The following is a 24,879-nucleotide window of genomic DNA, read 5'->3' as shown; positions in this document are numbered from 1 at the left end:
GCCTCGTGAAGGGGGAGGAGGAGGAGGAGGAGAGAGGGTGAGGTGGAGGGAGATCCAAGACTCCAGGGGAGGAGCAACCAAAAAAGACTGGATGGAGGAAGATTCGCGGAAAGTGCGCAAGGCGCTGGAAACCTCAATGGAACTGGAAGCGGGCGTTGGGGAAGGAGGAATAGGCGTGGTTTTAGGTGCTGAGCGTGGCAGAAGACGGCGGACGGGCCACCTGTCGAGCGCTGGCAATGCCCTGTCCAAAGGCCCTGGCCTGGTACTCTGGTGCCCTGTCGCGCCCTGTCACGACCTGTGGATCAGTGGACGGACACCGACGTCCTCGGGTGCTGGCCGGGCTCAGATGCTCCCCTCGATGGGGCGCCGGGGGGTCACTGCAGGGATTGAGGCAGGGGTGAGCACAGGGGCTAGGGATTTTAGGACAGAGGATGGAGGAGGCGGACAGCGGGTGGCCAGCGGGTGGACAGCGGGTGCGATGGTCTAGCGGGTGGTCCTAGTGATGGGAGAGCCAAGCTAGGAGTCAGATGGAGGCGTGGGAGCTAGCGGGAGAGCACCCCAGCAAGTCTCCAGCACCCACCAGCAGATAAAGCCCTCGGCCCTTGCGGCGATGGTCCCGCGTCTTGGTCGCGGGCAAAGAGGCGCCCGGCGGGGATTGCGGCAAAAGATTGGAAAAGCACACCCGGCGACGATGGACGGGTGAAGCTGTGGAGATTGATGAGGGAGAAGGTGAACGTGTGTGCTCGGACGTTTTTGACGGACGATGCACCACCTGAAGGGAAAAAGAAATAAAAGGCCAGACGCTAGGAGAAAATCCCCGGGAGTCTATGCCAATGCGACGCAAGTTGGACTGTCAACAAGCTCCGGGAGCTCCAAGCAAGCTCTCGCTGGGCTGGCTGCAATGGATGAAGAAAGAGGCGGCGGCTAGCACGGCCGACAGAGATGGTTAATGGCGGGAATGAGAGACAGAAGATGGTGGGTAGCACAAGAAAGAAGCTAAGAGGGAAGAGGCTTGGACTTGGAAGGGGGGGAGCAAGAGGTTTGAAGGCGACCGATCAAGGCGACCGACTCTTGGTGGTACAAGAAGGGGAGCCCTCTTTTTTTTCTTTCAACAACGCAGCAACTGGGCACAGGATGCACGCCCCAATGTACAAAGCAGGGCCTGTGAGTGGACGATGGGCTTCACCTCCAACAGACACAAGCTGGGCACGCACAACAGCACCAAGAGAAGCAGCCCAAGGCCAAGGGTGAGAGGCACAGTTTAGCCAAGGGTTGCGTCGGGATCCACTCGAGATGAGCACCCGGGAGCCAAGAGCACGAGGTCCAGTCAAAAGTGCCGTCGGCAACGGGGATTGGTGGAGGATTGCAGGCCTTGGGGACCATGAAGGGGGGGACCGAGGATGAGCGATGACGATCTCCCGCTGACGATGGGATGGCCCTGCCGCTGCGACACGATTTTCGATTCGATCGACGAGGATCCAACAGGGCGCGAGGCACGCACAGGTTGCGGGCGATGGATGGATGGATGGATTGGATGGGTGAAAGATGCGTCGCATGCGCATGTGCGAGTGATTTGCTCCTAGGTTGACTGACTTGACAGGTGTAGCGCTGGTTCCGCTCGCGCCAGCGACAAGAGGGGAAATCAATTCGCAGGACGGCCAAGAAGTGGACTGTGCAAGGTGCAGTTGCAGGTGCAGGCAGGGCAGGACAGGGCAGGGCAAGACAGTGCGTGGGAACCAAAAGATGACGATGATCTTGCCGTGATCTGTTTGATGGATGGCGGTCGAGTCGACAGATGGTGCAACAAGGGTGAAGAGTAAAAGAGTGAAAGAAGAAGAGGATGAGCAAACTATAAGACACAAGAGATATAGATGGGGGGACGGCGCTTGGTAAAGCGTCAAACCTGAGATAGAATGCTGTATCTATCCGCCTCAGGAAATAATCAGGCCTTCATCAAGTTTCTCCTTTGTTGCGGCGCCTTGCCGTCCGTCTGTCGGGTGTGACAAGTCGGCGTGTGGGGAAAAGAGATAAAGTACCTGCTAACTAACCTCCTCCACCGCGTTACATACATCCATCCATCCCATAGATACATTTACCTGCCTTTACCAGGCACAGAAGGTAAGCCAAGGCCAAATTAATTAAAAGCTGCCTGCCCCCATGGGATCATGCGTAGGCAGTTTGAAGGGGGATGATAAGACGACGGGATGTTGGTGACGTGAAATGGGATGGCTCGAGCTCTGGGCTGTCAAACAAGAAAAAAGATAAAACGGCGGCGGCGGAGCAAGACAAAGATTTCGGGTACTGTGTATCCGTCCAATCGAGATGAAACAGAGGCAAAAAAACGCGGAAGACGGCCCGTCGAACGGGACACTCCCTAAAGCTTCCCGTGTCCGTCAGACGGGATTGCCTGCCCGGTCTCGTCTTGACAGCAGACAAGTTTCGAAAGTTTGTTACAAGGTGTACACCTGTCAAAGTGAGGCGTCTTTGACTTTTTCTCTTGCGTCTACTCTAGCGCTTTATTCAACGGACGTAGTCGCCCGAGTAATGCATTTTGCGGTGACCATGGACCATTTTTGTTGAATCTGCTCGACAGCGCAAATGGATACACCCCTGTTCATTGAAGGTATCGTGAGTGGACAAATCACGGGACACTGGGGGCATCCTGTATCAAAAAAGTTTGTATGATGAGATGATGATTGCTGTGTCCAAGGTCCAGGTGCCGTCGAGATGCATCCGTCAAGCGGTGATGGTGGTGAGCACGTCCCCCTCTCATCAACCTCCGCTGCAGCTCCAAAGGACCTTGTCCCTCTGGCTGTCTGCCTCTCCAGGGGCACTCCCAGTCCAGTTTCTGCAACCCCAGGGCGGTTGGGTATTGGTTGGGCTTGGTCCCAACTGATTGGCAAAAAAGAGAGGCAGGCATGGGTGCAGGAGAGCGAGAAGCACAGTGACACCACACACACCCCAACCCAGGCGCTCGGTTATTGGAGGGCCGCGATCCGATGCGCTCACGGAGCAACGTGGGCAGCGGGCAAATCCATGTGATTTCTCGAAATGTGACTCTACTAAGCAAAGAGACAGAGAAAGACAAAAGCGCTTGGCCCTGGGTTAGGGTCCATCGAGTGATGAAGTGTGGGCGGATCTTGAGGGGCACGCACACGCAGCAGGGCGTCTAGTGTCGATGGATGGACAGCCGTGACGACTCTTGTGTGGACGACGGACCATGATGGAACCAGCCGTCAAACGACGCCGAGCCGCGGCAGTGGGAAATAATAAGCAATAACAAGTCAAAGGCTCCGCAGAGGAAGAGTCTTTTGAGGAGAAAACACGGCAGCAGCCGTATTCGTACCCTCTTTTTTCCTGGCGGGAAAGATCCGAGCCTGATGTGCGAGGAGTATGTGTCAAGCGACGCCATACAAACCATTCTCATTCTCATTTTCTCTCATTCTTACGCAAATACAGCAAAGACCCGGAAAAAAAGGTGACCCCCATCTTGATCAGAAAAAGGGGGCAGAGACACAAAAGAAGCATCAAAAGCTCACTCCACTTGGTCCCCATCTCGTCACACTCACTGATCCTCAGCTCACTTTATCCAAAGGTTTAACCCATCTTGTATCCGTACCTAGTCTGATCCGCTCCCGACCCCCCCATGGCCTCCCACCTCGTGGCACACGTCGATCCCCCAAGCTAGTGAATAAAATTTCCCGTCCCCATCTTGAAAATCATTTTTTTTTCTTTTCTTTTCCTCAGCGTGGGAGAGGCTCCGCCACCTTCTTTTTAACGGGCGTCGATAACGAGAGAGTCCCGAAGCTCGGTGACGACTCCACCGCCTCTCCACTGGATTTCCATGGGGGTGTCGTGATATTTGGGGGAGACAAGAGACAAAAAAGGAGAGAAAAAGAAAGTTTAGAACCCTTCCCGCAGGTCCCTCCGGTTTGAAGCCTTTTGAGAAGGATATCCCGGCTATTCGCAAAAAATGAGTCCCAGCAAAAAAACAACACCATGATGGCAGTCCACGCACTAAAACAAAGGTGCATCAGAAATGGCATGTCAAGAGCCTTGCTTGATCAATGCGCACCGTGAACAAGAAAGCAGAGTGTCCAGATACAAAGTCTCCTTGATTGGTTCTTTCTCTCTCTCTCTCTCTCTTGCGACGACACGCGCTGCTGAGACATGGGTTGCCCCGTCTGCAGGTGAGCTCACACACCACCACGCACACCCCTCCTTGATCTTCACCACCGCGTGCCTTTTGTCTCACCCTCGAAGCATCTCTGGTTCGTCCAGGGGTGGAAAAGGGCAGATAGATACCTTCTGCATGAAAGCTGCTGCCGTATCAAAAGGTGCCGTATCAGAGCAAACATATCAACTACAATCTTTCTTGCCTCTTCTTCTTTTCTCATCTCTCGCCCGCCCGCATGAAGCAGCAGCATAAAAAAACAAGGGCTGACGGGGAGAGATTCCTGCAACCTTTGCTGCAGATACACACATGACAGCCCGCTTTACATCACCCTCCTTGCATCACAGAGGAAAAAAGAGACCAGTATCGTGCATCATCAATCACCCATCTCTTACAATCGTGACAAGGACAAAGTGGAGTTTACAACGGTCCGACATAGCGTGGTCAGTTAATATCTGACGCATGAGACAAATGCCCATCCGGACGGGTCTCAAGGAGGCCTACCTGTTTCCCCTCATACCGAGGCATCTTTTCCTTTCCCCTCCCCGCAGGATCTCTACTCATGAATCCTTTGGGTGGGACCCCTCACCCCTAGCAAGGCGCTGCTGTATGCTGTCAAGCAACACCATCATTGCAGATACACTATCAAACACATTATCTCTTTGAGTGCGCGAAGGCTCCCAACGCGTACCGGACAGGGGTTTGATCCAATCAAAATGGAGCTTACGAGAGGTACTTCTTTTCCCACCTAAATTCTATGGTGATATAAGTCAAAGCAGTACGATGAGTTACATAGTGCAACATTGCAAAGCTCACAGCCGTACCTTGATTTGGGCACCTTCCTTTTCCCCCTGTTCCCGTCAATCTCCCCCAACGCCTTCTCTTTTGCTTGTGACCTCACAACACCACAGCGATGGCCCTGACAGGCGTGACAGGCAGAGCGCTTGGTGCGGCCTCGATAGCTGAGCTTATGGCCCGGGTGATTGAGGTCTTCGTTGCCGGCCCTGTATCTCTTCCTTCCATGAAAATCGGGACTGAAGGTCGCGATGAGGGCATCTACAAGGCAGCCTCGCCACGCCTCTTGCGACTTGTATCTCTTCCAACTTGGGCTGCCGTGAAGTTGAAGAAGATAGCTGTTGATGAGGGCAATGTCAAATAAGAAGGTCCAGGCTAGAGCCTGCCAAGGGCCCCGACGAACGCGGTGATCATAGCCTAGCGATGCCCTCAGTTGGTCTCCTCGGTCCACATGATTCATTTCGTCGTTGTAAGTAGCAGCAATAGAAGGAATCTCGAATTGCTTCACAGCTTCCTTACCAAAAAAAACGCTGTATCGGCCGTGCCCGGGCTTCCATTGTATTTGGCCTCTTCCTCTTCCGGTTGACGCGTTCATCGCCCTTGAATACAGAAGTCAGGAAGAGCACGAGGGCGTTATCCTTCCACGCGATTTGGTTGACCTGCCAAGCCAAGGGACAAATTAGTAAGGGAAATACAGCTAAATCTGTCTGAATTCCTTGCCTTGTGATCAACTGTTGGGGCCATTCGAAGCTCGCCAAACCGAAGAAGGTTACGGCCGGCAGTGTCATCGACTTTGAGCTGTACGAAGGGCTTGAAGATACCACAGTTGCGGCGGGCTGTGCCTGTGGCCCCGTGACCTAGCCGTCGAAGATGTGTGAAGAGATTCGCCGATGAGAAGAGGTTATCGATGAAGACGTGATATCTGGCTTTTGGCAGCTTATTGACTAGGGCAACGACTACGCTTTGAGTCGGATTGAGAGGCGTATATAGGTCCTTTCGTCTCTGAATGCGTAGTTGACGAGAAAACTGACTCTTCTTCCTTGGCTGCCGGCGCGGCTTCTTGGGGAGACCAACAGGTCCGTATCTCTTCTTCGGCTGGTGCCAAATCCACCGTAGGAAGAAGCCCTTCTGGGCCACAACCCAGGTCTTAAAGCCGAGGGGCGTGGGTTTATTTGGGACCTTCGTTGTCTCGTATGACCTCCCTGTGAAGCGGGTCATGCACTCATCCACAGCGATATTCGTGCCCGGGCTCCATAGCTCGAGAGACGCCGCTTGTAGGTGCTCAGACCAGTCATCCACGGCCTTGAAGACCTTCGGAAGGCCTGTATCGGCGAGGTTGAACGGGTTGAAGACTCGTAGGTGCCGTTGAAGAAGCTGGAACCTGTCGAACGTCATATATCGAATAATCGAGTGGTCAGGGCCTTGATGCCCCCGATGAGAAGTCTCCCAATGGGCGCGGAGCCTTGGTTCCTTGTGAATTCCTATGTAAATCAGGATAGCAAGCCATACGTATACCTCGGCGACGGAGGTGTCATGCCAGCCTCTAAGCCGGGCTGCCGGGCGTAACTGACGGTCTCGGAGCAGGCTTGCAACCCAGCTATTGGTATATTGGACCCATCTTTTAACTAAGGAATAAGGTAGGAAGAGCTGGAAGAGCTGTAGGGGCGTATGGGGCAGTGGCTTGACCTCAAAGTCGCGTGAAGGCATCTCCATTGGAAGGAAGTAAGCCCCGCAGGTTGTGGCCGGGCTGAAGACCGGCCGGCACGTGATATCGTTGGGCTGCTCGCGGCGGCTATTTTCCTCTGTGATATAGCTACTTGAATCAGAGGCGTTAAGTGCCTCGCCGGGAATTGATTGAGAAGTCATAGGTCTCTTCAAAATGATTTCTATGGTGTTTTGGCTGTAATTCCTTTCTGAGAGACCTTCCCGTACCCCGCCCGTACCCTCGTCATTACGTGAGAAAAAGTGGGTCCGGTACGCGTTGGGAGCCTTCGCGCACTCAAAGAGATGCTTGCTGCGCAGAAAAAATGACATGTCAACTTTTTCTCACTCTCCCCGCCTGATGTTGCACAAAGACTGGGCGCCTCTTCACCTTTTCTCGGTGTACCTTTTGTTAAGACCCCGCCGCGGCTGTCCTCCCCCAGAGGCTTCGGCGTTTCCCTCCTGTGCGAGTTGAGTTCTGACGTCTCTCCATCTTGACGTGGTATTCTATACTAGGCTTGATCACTCTCGTATCTTAACGTGTTCGTGTTGTGCTGTCATCCATCTAGATGTGTTGGCTAGACAGAGATGTGTTGGTTGGACTTGTAAGCCGCCAGTTTTTGACTAACGCAACTCCAACGCATCTCGCAACATGTCTTGACCTCGAGGTACATGGACAAACAAACTTTCCATCCAGGCACAGCCGTCTTTCATCTTAAGCCGCTCCCGACGGCTACCCGCGACACATCATATCCGGGCACGCGCCCTAGATCCCCTCAGCCGTCCCTGTCAAAGCGCAATCATGGACAAACCGCAGGACCCAAAACCCAGACATGCTCCATGAGTTCATGTTTGTTGCACCTCCAGCTCCTCTCTGTCCCGTGTCTCGTCGGTCTCGATCTATCTACAGCAAGCCTCCGGGCTGCACGAGATGTCTTCCACCACGTCCCGATTCGTCACCGGAAGCAAACAAATCTTGATCCCGCCGCCCTTGCTGACGATCAGAAGAGCCCAAGCCGGGGGCCCGCAAACCGGGAATCTCTCTTGTGTGTGTGTCTCCCTCGCAGCCCCAAGTCCCGTCTTGTGTAACGCGATGATGCCGCGGGGACTTGGCATCTTTCAGCCGGTAGTTACCAGTCAGAATGGACTTGGGAGGGATGGATGAGGTGGTGCAAACGCCGCAGCCAGGAGGCTCGCGAGGAGCAGGGGTAGACAAGACAGCGTAGGATTCAACATCTGCAACAGTTCAAGTGGCGAGTTGTCATCGCGGTGACCGAGCATGGACCCCAGCATGTTCAAGTCTATGTCTCTTTGAAATGCTAGATACGTTACTCTAGACTCGTCTCGCTACACTACACACGACATGGGATCAAGTCCGAATACGGCGTCACTTCGGCCCTGATCCCTTCTGCACACAAGCCCAGCTTCTTTGTCTTCTGCTACCGTCATGTTGCTCGCCAACCACTGGCTGCCCAACCATGCTGGTAGCCGGTGGCGGCCACGAATGAGCATAGCACCGTTGCCAGTGCCTCGTACCATGCGAGATGCCGTCGACGCATCCCCAACACGGATGCACCCGCAGGATACAACCCACGATCCTGCTTCTCGATCCAGTCAAGCCGGGCCAGAACGGGTATTCTGCAAACAGACATGAAATAGGTAGATCAATCGTTTCCTCGCTGTCGCAGGTACTGCCGGGGCCACGTCGACGGTGACGCAGGAGATCTGTTGTTTGTCTATCCTTGTGCTTCCCTCAGGCCCATGCCGGAACACTAGGTCCCTTACCCTTCTTCCGGTGTTGGCCACCACCTCTGCCGGCCCCCTTTCCTATCTGGATACCTGAGATATCCACCCCCTGATCCTCACCTGCTGGTTGCTCGATGTTACGGAACCCATCGCCGTCCCGGAAAATGGCCCCAAAGAGGTCACCAATCGACGATGTAAGCCCTTGCAGAGCCTTGATGCGCTCCGAGTCGGCATCAGAGGTGATTTCGAGGAGCCCCTTTTCCTGGTTCACCCTTCCATTGATCTTGCCATCGATGATGAGGAATCCCAGAATGTCCTGAACCTCGGGCTCCGAGATCTTGAGCTGCTTTGCGATCCACGCGAGCTTCATACGTGTGTAGGGGGCAATCAGCTTGACCACACCCTTTGTCCGCATGTTGCGTGTGACCTCGTCAATGTTCTCAGCGATGAATGGGTCGTCTAGGATGTCCTGGTTACGCTGCAAGACCTTTTCGTATGTGTGAACATCGTCCCGTTGGTAAGCGTCAACCAGCTCCGTCATGGCAGAAATTCGAGGGTCGGTCTTGTATGGCTTGGTCTCTTGCGAGTCGAACGGATTGATGTTAGACTTCATAAGCATGGTTGTCAAGAGCAAGTACTTGAGAACCTGGATTCTCTGGAGTGAGCCCGCCTCGTCGTAGTTTCGGAACGATTCGAAAAAGTCACTCTGAGCTTCCTTCCAGTTCTCCTCGCTCATGTGCATCTTTCCACCGCACTCTCGAATGATACCCATGATTCGAGGATGGGGAACCGCCGACTTGACCTTGAGAGCCCGCTGATACAGCGCCTTGAGCTGCTTGTTGTTCTTGGTCTCGGCAAACATCTGAATCTCCAGTGCATAAATCTCGAGCGAGTATGTGCCTTTGCTGGGGTCGTCGGTTCCATCTTCTCGTTGACAGGTCTTGTGGAGTTCTCGGAGTTTCTTAGCCACGGCGGAGTATTCCTTTCGGTCGAGAAGCAGCTTCGCTAGCTTGATGTTGGTCTTGAGCCATAGCCGCTCATTGTTGGTGCTCTGGAAGCTCTGGAGGGTGAGCGAATAAAACTGCTCCATGCTTCGGACAGCCTCGGGGCCATCGGAGCCCTTTTCGATGTAGTCGAGCATGTTGTTGATGGACTTTTCCGAGTAGTTTCGGGTGACGGCCGACTTGACGTATGTGAGGAGCTCGGCATAGTGCTCGGCAGCCTGTGGCAGTCAGCATGCGCCCTGGTCTGAGACGGCGCGATAACGCACCTTGTCGTATTGCCCTAGCTTAAACTCCAGCTTTATGGCCTGCTTCAAACCTTTGAAGCCCCATTCTCCCTTTTCCTCTTCTAATGGCGGGATCCCCAGAAACTCGGTGACGGCGTCCTCAGGGTCTGACAGCTTGAGCTGCTTAGCGTTGTAGTACTTGTTCTCGATATCGACATCGCCGGAATCGTCGTCGTCGTCTTCCTCGTACTCAAAGTCGTACCTAGATGCGGTCAGTCAAGCACCGGGCTTGCGCGGCTGGGTAAACGTGCTGCTCCTCGTCCGACTCTTGCATAAAATCCTCGTCGTCGGACATGATGACGGTGGTTCGGGGGGTCGAGGAGCGATTCGGAAGGTATTCGGATTAATGAGACAGGGAAATAGGTCTGTAAGCAGGCTGTTTGCGCTGATGCAGCGCAGAGGAGATTGGTGTATGGAGGTTGAATGATGGATGTTGGTTGTCTGGAGCTGAGGTGGAGCAGGCAGCCGCGGGGTGTGGAGGCTTATCGATAAGACGCTAACGTGCGCCATGGCCAACACCACGAAGATGGATCTGGAGCCTAGAACTGAACGCTATAAAATATTTAATTAATACTATATCCTATCTTTACATATCTATAATCTCTCTTTGTGTATTTCCAAGCTCCTCATGTTCAAATATTTAGACTCTCAGTCACTGTGGGCTTGAGCCACGCCATGAGGCACTCTCACGGTAAACAACATCACACAGACTCCAACCGACAGCCCTGTTATGGCAAGGAACGGCAGCCCCATCCAAGCGCCACCCAGGTCCATGCCACGGCTAAACAGCCAACTCGTAGCCGGAGCAGCCACAAGTCCCATGACCATCTCAATGAGAGTAATGGTGGTGTTCAGTGTTGCGATCGTGTGCGGTTCCACCACGGCATTGAGAACGGCCCTGCAGAGAGCGTTGAATCCATGGCCGAAGCTTGTAATGACGAGAGATATGATGAAGAGCCATGGGCCTCCTGCAAAGGCCATCAGTAGCCCTCCGAAAGACACGAATACCAGCGAGATGCGCGCCAGAATCAGATCTCTGTTCACGGGACGTGATCTAAAGCGAGAGCTCCCATTGAGCAAATGCGATGCGATGGGGAGAACGACAAGCAGGCATATCACGGTCGACAGGACGCCCACTGTGGAGATATATGTAGCCTAGATAACGGTGAGTATTGACTATAGGATCTGACATGATGGAACACTCACTGTAGACCACTCCCAGTTGAAGCGTTTTGTCATGTACTGTAGCAAGATGCCGTTATACGCAACCCTGATCGGCAGATAGGTTGCGACTGTGAGTATGAGCATTATGACGGTCTTGGACGCAAAGATGAATCGCCGCACGTGCTGCATGTCGTTCTTGACCGTAAACCAGGCTTGCTTCAGGACGCTGTGCTTGCTCAAAGAGACCCCATGTCCGTGTTCCTCAGGTTCAGCATCATCCTCGTGTCCAGGACCATGTCGTCGACGATTATCAGCCTTTTGTCGGAACCGGAGAGTTTCTGGGATGAGCAGAACCGACAAGGTACCTGCAATGAGGAAGCCAAGGCCTATCCACATGGACAGCCATGGGTCATAATTGAGCAGCCAAGCCGAGATAGGGTTAACCATGACGTTGAAGAGCAAGCTGGCGGCGAAGAGGCGAAAGAAGACGCCAGTTCGTTCAGCAGTGGGCACGACGTCGGCTACAATTGTCCAGACCATGGCGCCGGCCATTGGACCTCCACCTCCGATGAGGAAGAAGAGGCTTCCGGGGATAATAGCCCAGATGGAAAAGACATCTGGGAAATATACTAGGAAGTGTGAGAGGCAGTACTTGATAACTTGCGGGTAGGATGCACTCACAAACCATCATGACCCATGCTGTCTGGAGCAAGGCGCCAAGGAGTGATAGAAACAAGACGGGCCGTCTTCCATATTTATCAGCTATGATTCCGAATGGAAACTGCGGCAAGATGGCTATTTCTTGTCAGTACTATCCCGCTAGTGTGGTGTTTTCACTCACGAACTGCCATCCCAAAGGCCAGATGCCACCCCCGAACCATCGCCAACGTCTTCTGAACATGATTATCCTTGCAACGTTGATCCTTTATCTGCAAAACATGGTCCGGATAATATCCCCGACATATAATGTCCTCTATAATCTTTTGCTGCGGTGGATCCGTGATGAACTCGCTCACTTCAACAATAAACAGCGAGACAAGACACATAAGCAAGACGCGTCGCTGAAACCCTCTGGAGGGAACGAGGTCGCGGGGCAAGTCGTTGGAGAGGAGCGGCGATCCTTCTGACGGAGCTACGTCATTGTCATATCCGCTGTTGCTCTCGACATCAGCGTCAGCCGAGAGGTCGTCGTCCCGCGATTGCTCAGCTCGTGAAGACATGGCTGAGGGCGAGCGGTGGAGGTTGAGAGTTGTGAGAAGTGGATATCAAAGCATCAGATGTCGGTTTCAGCCTTGGTATTAAATCATGACGATACGAGAAGCGTAGGATGAGCGCGTCGTCGTCGTTATTGAGGAACTTTTGCTAGGCCTCATTGGTTGGTGGAAACCGACTGGGGTGTGGCTGGCATTGTCTCAAAAGAGAAGAAACGCGCAATCAGGACGACGCATTCCATCACGACAAGCTGACGATTACTCCATGCAAGTTACCTTCTTTTGATAGAGTCACAGTGTTGGCTAGTTCTGATTGGAAAGGCCCTTTGTTTTACGACCCAAGATGGTTGAGATGTTGTCGTGAATTGCTGACCGCATTGAGGATGACGACGCGATGACTGCCTGTCTTGATTGAGTCTTGTTTGAGAGACTGCTTCATCATCAACCAACTCACAACAGGAAGGTCTTTAAAGCTTGCCGGAATGAAGCCATCTCCACTCGGTCCGATCCCGGGTCTTGGCCTCGCCGGCGTCCTTCGGCCGCCTCCGCGGGCATCCGTCAGATCCCGCCGCCAAGGCAGCTAAACAGTCGATGATATCTTTAAATCTTCACTGCAATTTTAACCCACGTTGGGGACGTAGGCAACGTTGGGTGGTAGCTAGATGGATACCAGCGCCAACAATCCCCCCCACACTGGCGGGCTTCACGGCTTTTGTCATCCTCGTCGAAAGCATTATTTAAAAAGCTCGCTGACTGAACCTTTAGATAAGGTAGGTACGAATTAGTTTACCTAAAGGCAAGTCCAGTCGCAAACAACCCTTTAAATCATGCTCTGCTATAACCGAATGCTTTGAGTACCTGAAGTATTGCTTGGGTGGAGCTTTGCACCGATTGTCTTGCTGGTGGCTACACTGCCTCTAAAATCCTACTTCACTGCATTTTTAACCCACGTCGGGAACGTAAGTACCTGGACAGACAATCCCCTTTGCATCCTTCACTGCATTTTTAGCCATCGTCGAAAATATATCTCCCAGAGAGCCCGCTGACTGGACCTTCACCTACCTTTTGGAATGGCTGGCACTTGACTTTGTCGGTGTCCTCAAGCCACCCTCAAGATCTATAAGTCGATCAGGGCATCGTCCTCTATGACTCTCTGATCAGCTATAAGTCTCTAAGAGATAAGTTGGAAATAGTACAGCCATAACACAACCTACAACTAAGGACTAAGGACAAGTGGCAATAACACAAAAACAAGCCAAAAGTTTCGCAGCTGCTACATATTACGCCGTGATAGCCTCATTGGGTACCTTTCAAGAGATATTTTGCAAGCTCCAATGCCGCGTGCTTTACTGCAATTTAATCAGTCACCGGGATGGAATGTAATGAGGTACTCTACTCATCTAGGAACCCTACAGAACACGGCCCCCCTCCCCCTCTCTTCACTGCGTTTTTAGCCCTCATCAAGAACGTACTACGCAGATATGTGGCGAGCCCCTCAACCCACACATCATATCGACCCAAACGCAGCCTGCGTCGCTTCACTGCATTTTTAAGCCACGTCAAGAACCTGCTCGACTACTCACCCTTACTGCTAGGTTGAATCTGGCTTGAAGTGGATGGTAGCCTGTCTTCCGACTTCACTGCATTTGTAACCCAAGTATCCATGGCATTCAGACAATGCACGAAACTGCCACTTCTCGATCAAGTCTTTTAGAATACCATCCCATAGGCGACGAGCAATCCATTGAGTACCCCAGTCGGTGAAGGTCGGCATCTCGTGCTCTAGAGATTCTTGAAAAGATTCCACTGACTGAACCTTTAGATGTTGGATAGGTTGGCCATTTACCATGCCGACTTCCTTCGGCCACCACCACCTTGCCTCTAGTTATTTCGGGATAGCGAATCAAGATCTTGAAAACAGAGGCTAGCAAGGGTTCTAAGATCCACCAAGTTTTGCAATTACAAAACGCTGAAACTCCAATTGGCTTTTTTCACTGCACTTTTAACCCAGGCGGAGAATATACACAACCTCAGGCTCAGGCGCGCCAAGAATTGAAGCACCAGTATACGCGCACAGCAATTATACGTAACCCTGAGGGTTCTGTTACCTACTTGGCCCAGCCGAGCTTTTCTAAATGGTGCCTTAACGCAGCCCCGGGCGACAAACAATATGCTCATAGCTCGACTCAGCTGAAGGAGACAGGTTGACATCTTGTGCTAAGATGGCAGTAGCGTGGCCTCAAATTATTCAGCTCCTGCTACTTCCATGAGTTGGGTTATTTACCTAGGCTGTTCCGATACTGCTACGTAGACAGGGAATAGACTGAGATCCATCGTTGACGTTCGGGAGAACGGGTCATCTCTATCTGTGGTTCGCCGTCATTTTCAGATTAGCACAGCACTTACAGGGCTGGGTCTCCCTTGTCTTATGCAGTCTTGCCCGAGTGGCTTCATCACTGGTCGAGATCAAAGAGTGGTGCCCAAGTGAACGGTACTGCCAGCCTTCCACAGCAACAACTGAACCCAGACACTCGAGAAACAGATCGAGATGGGGTCGTGTAGTCTTGTTGGCCTTCAACTAAGCCAAGCCATGGCACTACTGGTCCTGACCACCTCGACAGGTTGTTCGCCGTTTGGACAAGTGCCTTGTAGTAGTGTCGATGGCCTCTTTGCACTCTCAAGACACTATCCTAGCACAGGACGTCGGGTTACCAAGAGCTTTTATATGCAAGCAGAAACAAATTTGGTGTCAATTTCTTCTGCTCATTGGTATTTTCGGGTACTTGGTTGTCTGTTGGTATATAAAGGTGGTGTTGCCTTCGCTGCCTTGACCTGATATAATCTTGGCTGCTTGCATATGTAAATCCACAGGCACTTCTGGTACTCATGTAACCACGAGTGGCATGAGAGGTTCCAAGACTATATGGCTTACCACCAGATCTCCATAATTCGCACTAAGCGAGACACGAAAGACCTTGACCGACTGAAGACCGCGGCCAAGATCACGGCAATCGCTGAGCCATCTATGAAGTCTAGCCCCCTTGATCACTCTCGCCAAGAATTCCTTTGGAAATCCCGGGTTTGGCCAGACTAGGGAGTGAGAGTTGGTCGCGAAGTCTTCTTCGAAGCGATCTATCATGCGCAAAGGCGGTGCACTTCATTTGACGAGGCTTTGGAGAAAACGCTCTGTCAACTCCATCTAAGCAGAGAATGTCCTTATGTACTTCCCAGTTACCTGAGTTACCGTAGCAAAGTGTTCAAGTATATGACCAAGCTTCCTACAGCATGTATAAGGTCCAAAATACCATTCAGAGATGTGCTCATGTCTTCTCGCTCATGAGAACTGTGACCCAAGGCCAAGCGACATCCGTGCCTCTTCTTTTGCCACCCTCAATGTCTCGAGTAAGGCATATAGAAAAGAGGTCCCAGTCCCAGTCTCTCTCATTCAAGTGGATGCCATATTCTTCGGCTAATCCTCCATTAACGGATGAACTTGGACATCCGAGTTCGTCAATGAGTGCCGTTGCGGATTAATAATGTACATTCTTCCCCTTCCTCCGGGATCATCAACTCGATCACCCTTCGCACTCTGTGGGATTCTGTACGGAACATCCGGGGATATCTCATCCTCAAATCCAAGTCATGAGGCCATGATGAGTCCCGAAATACTACCATATAGTCCTAAACAATCTCTTGGAAATAGAAATACGAACCAAGTGCCCTACGAGGCTAACCGATGATTCGCAACAGCAATGGAAGGATTCCTTCGGTCTTAAGTTGAGCAAGTCAAAGCCTCTACCACAATCCTTCACAGTTTAGGCGAGTCAATAGCCCGAGCTCAGCCTTAAAAGGGTCCTTTATTTGGAACCTCATTCGTCTCGTGTCAGCAATCGTCGATCCCACCATACCACCTTCTTTAAGAATCCGACGGAGTTCAACACACAAATCTTCCAATCATACCCTTGACCTGGGGGCAGAAACTAATACCTCACCACGGACTCTCCTGTCGATGTGGGACTGCTTATGGCACGACACTTTGGAAGCAATGCCACCTTCTAGTTTCTCACGAATCCTTCAAAAACAGGCAGAAACACCTACCAACCCTTGTCTAGCTTCAGCTCCAAGCCAGCGTTTCGGAAGGTAATGGGCCCTCCCGCTCACCCCCTGCCCATCTCATGATCCGATCCCCGAACACCCTGGCGCTCGAGACGTTTATGTGTCCGAGCCGTCCTATCACAGAGCCGTCTGAGCTCCCCGTGTGCCCCTTTACCGTGGGTGTTCATCTCTAGTGCTGGTCCGTGGGCGGGAGTCTTGCATGATGTACTCCGTATGTTGACCGTTTTGTCGATCATGACTGACAAGCCTTGTCCATGTTTCTATTGAGGGTGGAAACATGAAGGATTGAGGCTAATTAGAAAGGACGACGAGGTATGCTCTATAAGCCTTCATGATGTTATATAAGACCGACAGCCCGGCCATGATGCCCTCATTCTAGCGATAGATCCCAAAGCAAATCATCCATCATGTCTTCTCCCAAGTCCTTCCTCGCCTCCATCCTCACGGCTCTGCCCATCGCCCTCGCAAGCTGCAACGGCGCCCGGGCAGCCGCAGTCGACGACTCCCAATGCGACTGCTACGTAGCCGACAACAAATACTACTCCGGTCACATGTTCTGGGACTTTCGCTCTCTGTCTCAGTACGCAAAGGTCCCAGCTCTGATCCAGACCCAGCAGGGAAACGCCGACGCAGACTTTTCTAGCTCGTTCTTCAACTGGGAGTCTGAATTTGGTCAGACTTGGGGTCTGCAGAACTGGGAGAATGGAAACTCAGAGTTTCCGATGCAGAACTCTTATAACAATATTTATATCGAGAAGAACACCGACAACTCGCCTGCCAGTGATACCTTCATGACGATGCGAACAGCTCGTCACAAGGGATTCCAGTCTGCGGCAGAGTTTGAGTCCATCAACAAGTATCACTACGCTTCTATGCGCATGTACGCTCGCACCAAGGGTTCTCCCGGTGCCTGTACAGCCATGTTCACATACCTCGGCGGCGAAAAGCTAGCCGACGTGCAAGAAGCCGACATTGAAGTCCTGACTTCAGACCCCAAGGGTCTCATCCACTACACGAACCAACCTTCCTACACGGAGGAAGGCGAGGAAGTCGTGGGAGCCAGCAAGGCCGTCACGATGCCCGACGGCGTCAAGTGGACAGACTGGGCTGCGCACCGGATGGACTGGACGCCCAAGGAGACGGTCTGGAAGGTTAATGGCAAGCAGACGTGGGTGAACTCTTTCCAGGTACCACGCGATCCGGCGCAGTTCAGTTTCAATGCTTGGAGCGATGGTGGTGACTGGACGGGCACTATGGCCGAGGGCGGCGTGGCTTATCAGCAGATTCAGTGGATTGAGATTCTGCACGGCCAGGCGGATAAGGCTACTTGCAAGAGGGTTTGCAGTGTTGATTCGGGTAGTGAAGTTGGAAAGCCTGTCCGTGTTTAAAGGGATATCGATAAGATCAAGAGTTGGTTCATGAGTTGTCTCTTCTCTCAGCACCTCAATTGCCACGTACCACAACCTCATTGAGTGCCTCATTCACACCGCCAGTTGTCCAACCCTCAATCAAGTCCAATCATTCTTCCAAACCAATGCGTACTCGCTCTTGATCTTCACCGTCATATCCAATCATCTTTCACGCGGTCGACAAACTGACCGAGACATGGGCCAAGTGCGAGTTTCAGGGTAGCCTTGTGTGACCGGGCCCCTCACCGAAGTTCGGCGGGGCCAGTTTTTAGGTGTGTTTATCATGACGGGTTCTCGCACTGAAAGAGACAAACACGCACAAAACAATGTCTGTTTCTGATTCTAAGGTTGTCTCAACAGGGCCTCTGGTAAGATTATACAATCTCTGATTTCTGTCTCAGTATACTAACTCAGCTCAGTCAGAGGAAGAGGCCCACTGGATCAAGCTCTCCAAGTACGTACTCATCTCACACATCTCCGAACTCGCTGACCTCTCAAGAATCACATACACAGACCCAAAGGACGTCACTAGAACATGGGAATCCGCTGAACGCCGCACCCGTCCCAAGGACGCAGACATTGACGGCGTCGGCATCGTCGCCATTCTCGATAAGCCTACCGGCAAAGAGATCATCCTCCAGAAGCAGTACCGTCCTCCCATCGATATGGTCGCGATCGAGGTCCCTGCAGGCCTCATCGATGAGGGTGAAACAGTCGAGCAATGCGCCGTGCGTGAGCTCAGAGAGGAAACGGGCTATGTGGGAGAGGTCACGGAGACGTCGCCCATGATGTTCAACGATCCTGGCTTCTGCAACACCAACCTTCGCATGGTTCACGTGAGCATCGACATGTCGCTTCCCGAAAACCAGAATCTCAAGCCCGAACTTGAGGAGAACGAGTTTATCGAGGTGTTTACCGTCAAGTTGGCTGATCTATGGGACGAGTGCAAGAAACTCGAGGCAGAGGGCTACGCCATTGACGCCCGCGTGGGAACTCTGGCCGAGGGAGTCCTCCTAGCTCAACGATTCAAGCTATAAATCAGAAATGTTATGACACTAGAAATAAAAAGGATAGACAAAATGTTACACCTTCTTCTCCTGGCGAAGTCCCTGCCAGAGAGCAAGCGCCGCTAGACACTTTGCATCACGAGCACCCTCCCTCCAAGCATCCCTCATAGGCACGACCTTGAGCGTGATCTTTTCACCGTGAGACCTCAACCCTGTAAGGCGTCCACTCCATTCCTTCAGCTGCTCACGAGGAATCCTGCGCTCGTGGCTGAAAATGGTGATGTGCTCATCGCAACCTCCTGCGCTGGGAAACATGGCATTCGCGAGGCCTTCGGTGTTGTCGCTGTTGGGAATTGCCAAGTCGCTTAGGGAGGTTAGTTCATCCTCGTGAATGGTTACGCCGAGCTCTTCTTGTATCTCCTGCGCAGCAGCACCCTTGAAACTCCCCATATCATCCACCATTCCCGCGGGCAACTCTACAAACCCGAGACTCCCAGCCGGAACACGAGGCTGAACCGTAAGAACGACATACCGCTCATCCGACTCTGGCGGTACATCATCTGGGACGAGCATGAAGAGCATAGCGACGCTAGGACCGCGAAGCAGCGCGGCGGCCGGTAATGTCTCGCCGGCGCCGTTGGAGACTGTAGCTGTGAGCTTGATGAAGCCTACCCTTGGGCCGAAGAGGTCGTAGGATTGGATGGTGATGGAACGGAGGGCATAGGGGTCTTTGTGGAAGGGATGGGATGCGTCGGATTGGAGACGCAGTGAGTTTGTCAAGGTATCAATCCAGTTCTAGATACATTAGCCATAACACTAGAAGAGTGAAAATTGAGGTTATTTACGTTGAAAGGCCTGAATGAATTGAGCTGCTCCTGCGAAAGCCCCTCAGGCAAAGTGAGCGGGATATTATGAGACTTGACCGTGGTCGACATTGTGTGCAGGAAGAATGAAAACAGCGAAAATATCGCTCGATTGCGGCCGATGAGGCGAGACGGTGAAGATGTAAGTCTCGAGTTTTTGAATGCGCCTGCGATCAATCTCATTTCCCGATATCTCTCCTCCGACAAGAATCTCTTATAATATCAAGGGCAGTGAATAAAGTTGCGGCCGACAGATGTTGTGGAGAGAGGGTTTTGGAGTTCATGACGTAAGGAGAGACATGCATATTTACAAGCCACTTAAACAGCACACAACATGCCTGATCAGAAACTCGAGTGAATGCCTAGGTGAATCGATAGAGACGTTAATCATAATTCAGAGCAGTGCTAATACTTCAAACCCTCGCTCGTCCAAGCTAAACGGCCCAGTAAACATCAATCCGGACCCTCTCAACATGATTCGCCCACCCCCCAAACCTCGCCTTTGCCCAGACTGTAATGACATCTCCCAGCTTCAGATCCCTGACGAACCACCCGTCGCCCGTGTGCTTGCCTCTGCCCTCATCAAGGGCGAGCTTCTCAGCCGCCTCTGTGTCGGGCTGGATGTCGTCTGTCCACGACCAAGTCACAACGTGGTCTTGCCATTGCCGATGCGCAGTCAGGTTGCCCTTGATGGTCCATTTATCCTGGCGGAACAGGGGATGAGAGTACTTGAACTTGCTCTCGTCGTTTTCTTCCTCGGGTACGATGGAGGGGTAGAGGGGGCGTAGTCCGCAGACTGGTAGTGGTGACTCTTTGGAGGATGATGACTTGAATCGAACATCGTAGGTACACGATGGATCGCCTGAACTTGTTAGTAAAGATCATCCACATGCTTATCACAACTTACAAGTCTGCTCCGCATCGAATCTCTCCAGTCCAGCCTCAAACCAAGTCCAAGACCCATGGTATGTGTGGTGATCCTCTCTCTCGCCACCCCACCCTTGATCTTTACTGCGTATCGAAAAGACCACTTTGCGCACGGGATGCAGTAGCTTCGGGGTGGGATAGTCGGCGAGCTTGGCAAAGTACGAAGGGTCGTGCTCTTTTCCTAGAGGACTCGGCTTGGCCTCATTTGTATCGTAGGCCAACACCTCTGCGAGATCCTTCTTGCCCTCGATTCCTGTGAGACCTACAGGGAACGAGCGAAGCTATCCATGGTCAGCGTAAGCTCAGGTATGTCCCTGTCCACTCACCAAAAACCTGTTCTCGCTAGCACTTGCACCATTCACTCGCAAGGGAGACTGATGCTCAGCCATATAGTCGATCTCATTGCTCGAATGCGCCCAGTACTCTGCAAAGTCAAAGATGACATCGACAACACTGGGCGGCAGCTTCTTGCCCTTTGTGAGCATGATACGTGTGACGACCACGTCGATGGGGCTGAGATCAAAGGGTTCATTGCCGCGTGTCTCTTCCGAATCGCCATTGCCGCCAAGGACCAAGTTGTTCACGGCGTCGCTTATGCTCTGGATGGCATCTTGGGAGGTGATGTGAGCCATGATGAAGTAGGTGATGATAAAGAGCCCGATGTAGAGGAGCATGTATATTTGGAGAGTTTTGCGCTTGCGCAGGAGAACAAGGTGCTAATGTTGAAGAAATAGAGTAGGAATTCAGAAAAATACTACTTTACCCACGTTGAATCAAGGTGACGCGTTGCATTTTCAGTGATTGCATGCATGTACATCGAGGCAACAGCTTTCATTAACAAGTTGAGAGGGAGCCTGTGGCGGAGGAGGGGCTGACGTCACGCCAGACACCACTCGAGTCCAACACGTGCTAATCTTATCGATTAAACACCATCTTTTTTCTTATCGGTCACGTGAAATCGCGCCATCCACGCCGTCGTGTAAGTCATCCCTGTCCCCCGCGCATCGGAGCGGAAACGGGCTCCATCAACCCAAAGCGTCCGTCTCAATTGCATTACAAACCCACCTTGCGTCGATGGAGCTCTCTCAGACTTTAATTCTTCTCCTCTACACTGACTACTTCCCGCCATGAGGTCTTGCCGGTCCCTCGCGGCGTCGAGCCGCCAGCTCAGAACCGCACTGGCTGCCCCTGCAGGCTCTCTGCGACCAGTTGTGCTCGAAGCGCAGCGAGGTTTTGCACATTTCGGATCTCGCCAGCTTCACTGCTCGAGTGTCCGGAAGTCGGGGGTTGCTTCTAACCCTGCCATGTCGTTTCCTTGTCTCGATGCTTTGGAAACTCGATCTGCCAAGCTTAGCAACGACGACTCTAGCGATACCGAACCCTCGTACACGTCCGGAGCCACTCTCAACTACCTCTGCAAGGAGCCCCTCCTACTCGACTGGGGTGGTATCCTCCCCGAGTTCAATATTGCCTACGAGACCTGGGGCGAACTCAATGCCGACAAGTCGAATGCCATCCTCTTACACACTGGCCTGTCGGCCTCCTCCCACGCTCACTCGACAGAGGCAAACCCGAAGCCTGGCTGGTGGGAAAAGTTTATTGGACCTGGAGGTCCTCTCGACACAAACAAGTACCATGTCATTTGCACAAACGTCATTGGCGGCTGCAATGGCTCAACAGGGCCAAGCAGTATAGACCCAGGCAATGGCGAACGATATGCGACTCGATTCCCTATCCTTACCATGGGCGACATGGTCCGCGCTCAGTTCCGTCTTCTCGATCACCTTGGCGTTGATAAGCTGTATGCCTCAGTAGGCTCGTCTATGGGTGGCATGCAGTCTCTCGCCGCAGGTGTTCTCTTCCCCTCGCGAGTTGGTCGCATTGTGTCTATCAGCGGATGCGCTCGGTCTCACCCTTACAGTATTGCCATGCGACACACTCAGCGACAGGTGCTCATGATGGACCCCAACTGGAACCGAGGCTTCTACTACGGCAAGGTTCCTCCTCACGCCGGTATGAAGCTTGCCCGTGAGATTGCCACTGTCACATACCGATCCGGCCCTGAGTGGGAAATGCGCTTCGGCCGTCGTCGCGCCGACTCGAGTAAACCGCCGGCTCTGTGCCCCGACTTCCTCATCGAGACGTACCTCGATCACGCCGGTGAGAAGTGGTGCCTCAACTACGACCCCAACAGTCTGCTATACGTCAGCAAGGCTATGGATCTATTCGACCTCGGCATCGAGAATCAGCGAGCCACACGCGACCGTCGTGCCGAACGTGAGAAGCAGGTTGCCTCAGGCGAAGCCTCAACCCTCTCGTCAGATGCCTGCAGTCTTACCCTTCCCGCACAGCCATACGAGGAACAACCCAACTCACACCCCGACCCATCAGACGAAACTGCCGTGCCCGGCTCCCGACCTCCCGAGGACTTGATCCATGGCCTAGCGCCCCTACGCGATATTCCAACACTGGTCATGGGCGTCGCGAGCGATATCCTTTTCCCAGCTTGGCAGCAACGCGAGGTGGCAGAGGCGGTTCGGCTGGCGGGTAACAGGAACGTCACACATATGGAGTTGAGCGAGGAGATGAGCATGTTTGGGCATGACACATTCTTGCTTGATTTGAAGCACATTGGCGGTAACTTGCGCATGTTTTTGGATTAAACGATGGCATGGACATGATGAACAAGTTAATGAGGTAAAATGTATGAGGAAGCGATCATGGTTGCAACTTGTGTATACTACAATAAAAAGCTTGACGACAAGATCAGCACCATAGCGCCATTGCCCGCAGACGCTCGCTCCAGCTCTCTCGTAAAAGCTCAAGGTATGACCTGACGCGTATAGCTGTGGATCGAGGCCTTCAGTAATCCAGACAGAGCCCAACATTGTTGTGCCTTTATCGCCTACAGCTCCAAGACTGTAGCATCAAAACCAAAGCGATGATCCGTAAACGGGCATGCCGAAGATGTATGCGACAATGCTCAGCCGCAATCCACCGTAAGATTGATATCATCAATACGGATGCCGGTCCAAAGACCCTGTGATCCCCGCAAGGACTACCCTGCATAACACGGGAGCGTAGATCACGGCGCCTCCCGCATCATATGCCCAACATTTAAACAGATGTATGTATACTACGTAGCAGCTCTGCATCTGCATCAATCGTATCGCGCACCAAGTGTCCTCATAGGGCAAGCATCTAAAAATAACTGCGCCTCAAAAGACGAGTTTCTAGACTCTTGTCGATCCGGGGCAGAAGAGGGCCCACATGCAGCTGTGTCGGCCCATCCAATGGATGTAAGCGCATGCCTCGTGTAGAGCATTCTCTCGTCAGGTTGTTTTGAGACATTGTGAGAGAGCATGCAACGTTGTTTGAGGCTGTTGGTGATCATGGGGAGCTTTTGATGACTTCATGGATCTGGGGGATACGAGATGGGGAGAGTAGATATCATTGACGAGAATGGAATCTGTTTACTATAAAGGACATGCTGCGGTCGCTCTTGTTCCATCTCCTCATCAGCATCACTCACCACTACAACAACACAGCTCACAGACACTACTTCACACTCGCAAGTCAACCTTTACAACTACATCACCAACCTCCAACCACCACCAACAGTCAACATGAAGTTCACCACCATCCTCGCCGCCGCCGCCCTCACCCTCACCGTCTCAGCCAAGTCCCCCCTCCCGCCACCCCGCCCCCTCCTCGAAGGCACCGTAAACTCGGACCGCGACTGCAAGAAGCCAATCACAAAGTGGACCATTGACGAGAACGCCCACGACCGCTGCGTCGTCTTTGACGAGGAGCTCGAGGGTGTCGAGGACTATGCTGTCAAGTCTCTCAGGGTTGATGCTCTCAACAACGACAAGTGTGGACGTGAGTACTCCCCTCTGTGAAAGTGAGAACAGTTTATTGATTGTCGTGATAGTCTGGGTCTACAGTGATCATGGATGCCACATGGCTGCTCGCAGGGTTGAGCCCAAGACTTGTGTGGTTGCCGACCGTTGGGGATGGCGATCTTATGCCATCTTCTGCCTCTAGAGGATGGCAGAGTAGCTGGGTGTACGGAGTAGAGCAGCTGGGAAGGGGGTTGGTTTTCTTTGTAGGTGACTCAGAATGATAATACTAGACGCGATGTTTTATGCGGCATACACGACTTAGATTAGACTTGCTTTTAGTACTTGGACACTCCTTTCGTATTATATACACACATCTTGTACATACTCCAAGAGTTTCATCAACCTATTGCAACTACCCATCTTCTTTAGCTGACAACGACAAACATAAGAGACTTCAACCACTAGGTGATACCCTGCAGCAAGCAACACCTTCTACAACTTAAATTTTCCTCCAGGGTAGAGCCCATCTATGGCGACAGTTGCGGGGAGTAAGTTGCTTAACGTCCATTGACGATAACATCACGTTTCGCTCTCAGTCACCAGCCACAATGGTCAACAAACTTTCAGCTGCCA

The 24,879-nt window shown here is 52.4% G+C and overlaps 8 protein-coding genes across 8 annotated transcripts; 4 read left to right on the top strand and 4 right to left on the bottom strand.

The window, feature by feature from the left end:
* Nucleotides 1–8,423: 8,423 nt before the first annotated feature.
* NCS57_00787000 (COP9 signalosome complex subunit 2) lies at nucleotides 8,424–9,999 on the bottom strand (the record flags this gene model as incomplete). Its single annotated transcript, XM_053057706.1, has 3 exons — nucleotides 8,424–9,638; nucleotides 9,687–9,906; nucleotides 9,956–9,999. 3 exons carry the CDS (start codon nucleotides 9,997–9,999, stop codon nucleotides 8,424–8,426), a joined length of 1,479 nt encoding a protein of 492 aa, XP_052913901.1.
* Nucleotides 10,000–10,352: 353 nt separating this feature from the next.
* Nucleotides 10,353–12,088, bottom strand: NCS57_00786900 (uncharacterized protein; the record flags this gene model as incomplete). Its single annotated transcript, XM_053057705.1, has 4 exons — nucleotides 10,353–10,859; nucleotides 10,911–11,497; nucleotides 11,550–11,663; nucleotides 11,710–12,088. The coding sequence occupies 4 exons, from the start codon at nucleotides 12,086–12,088 to the stop codon at nucleotides 10,353–10,355; spliced, it is 1,587 nt and encodes a 528-aa protein (XP_052913900.1).
* A 4,514-nt stretch (nucleotides 12,089–16,602) lies between these two features.
* NCS57_00786800 (GH16 domain-containing protein) lies at nucleotides 16,603–17,583 on the top strand (the record flags this gene model as incomplete). The annotated part of the gene is made up of 1 exon (XM_053057704.1): nucleotides 16,603–17,583. One exon carries the CDS (start codon nucleotides 16,603–16,605, stop codon nucleotides 17,581–17,583), a length of 981 nt encoding a protein of 326 aa, XP_052913899.1.
* A 347-nt stretch (nucleotides 17,584–17,930) lies between these two features.
* On the top strand, nucleotides 17,931–18,641 carry NCS57_00786700 (Nudix hydrolase domain-containing protein; the record flags this gene model as incomplete). Its single annotated transcript, XM_053057703.1, has 3 exons — nucleotides 17,931–17,972; nucleotides 18,024–18,058; nucleotides 18,104–18,641. The coding sequence occupies 3 exons, from the start codon at nucleotides 17,931–17,933 to the stop codon at nucleotides 18,639–18,641; spliced, it is 615 nt and encodes a 204-aa protein (XP_052913898.1).
* A 45-nt stretch (nucleotides 18,642–18,686) lies between these two features.
* NCS57_00786600 (Nudix hydrolase domain-containing protein) lies at nucleotides 18,687–19,657 on the bottom strand (the record flags this gene model as incomplete). The annotated part of the gene is made up of 2 exons (XM_053057702.1): nucleotides 18,687–19,406; nucleotides 19,457–19,657. The coding sequence occupies 2 exons, from the start codon at nucleotides 19,655–19,657 to the stop codon at nucleotides 18,687–18,689; spliced, it is 921 nt and encodes a 306-aa protein (XP_052913897.1).
* Nucleotides 19,658–19,908: 251 nt separating this feature from the next.
* NCS57_00786500 (uncharacterized protein) lies at nucleotides 19,909–21,232 on the bottom strand (the record flags this gene model as incomplete). Its single annotated transcript, XM_053057701.1, has 4 exons — nucleotides 21,169–21,232; nucleotides 20,728–21,011; nucleotides 20,382–20,682; nucleotides 19,909–20,336 (listed from the first exon to the last, which is right to left on the bottom strand). Exons 1-4 carry the CDS (start codon nucleotides 21,206–21,208, stop codon nucleotides 19,909–19,911), a joined length of 1,053 nt encoding a protein of 350 aa, XP_052913896.1. The 5' UTR covers nucleotides 21,209–21,232.
* A 296-nt stretch (nucleotides 21,233–21,528) lies between these two features.
* Nucleotides 21,529–23,064, top strand: NCS57_00786400 (Serine O-acetyltransferase; the record flags this gene model as incomplete). The annotated part of the gene is made up of 1 exon (XM_053057700.1): nucleotides 21,529–23,064. The coding sequence occupies one exon, from the start codon at nucleotides 21,529–21,531 to the stop codon at nucleotides 23,062–23,064; it is 1,536 nt and encodes a 511-aa protein (XP_052913895.1).
* Nucleotides 23,065–23,928: 864 nt separating this feature from the next.
* On the top strand, nucleotides 23,929–24,448 carry NCS57_00786300 (uncharacterized protein; the record flags this gene model as incomplete). Its single annotated transcript, XM_053057699.1, has 2 exons — nucleotides 23,929–24,283; nucleotides 24,336–24,448. The coding sequence occupies exons 1-2, from the start codon at nucleotides 24,028–24,030 to the stop codon at nucleotides 24,446–24,448; spliced, it is 369 nt and encodes a 122-aa protein (XP_052913894.1). The 5' UTR covers nucleotides 23,929–24,027.
* Between the last annotated feature and the right edge of the window lie 431 nt (nucleotides 24,449–24,879).

This window comes from Fusarium keratoplasticum, chromosome 5, assembly GCF_025433545.1.
Source record: "Fusarium keratoplasticum isolate Fu6.1 chromosome 5, whole genome shotgun sequence".
Taxonomy (NCBI): domain Eukaryota; kingdom Fungi; phylum Ascomycota; class Sordariomycetes; order Hypocreales; family Nectriaceae; genus Fusarium; species Fusarium keratoplasticum.
Note: the sequence above shows the minus strand (reverse complement) of the source record. Positions and strands in the feature narration are given on the sequence as shown.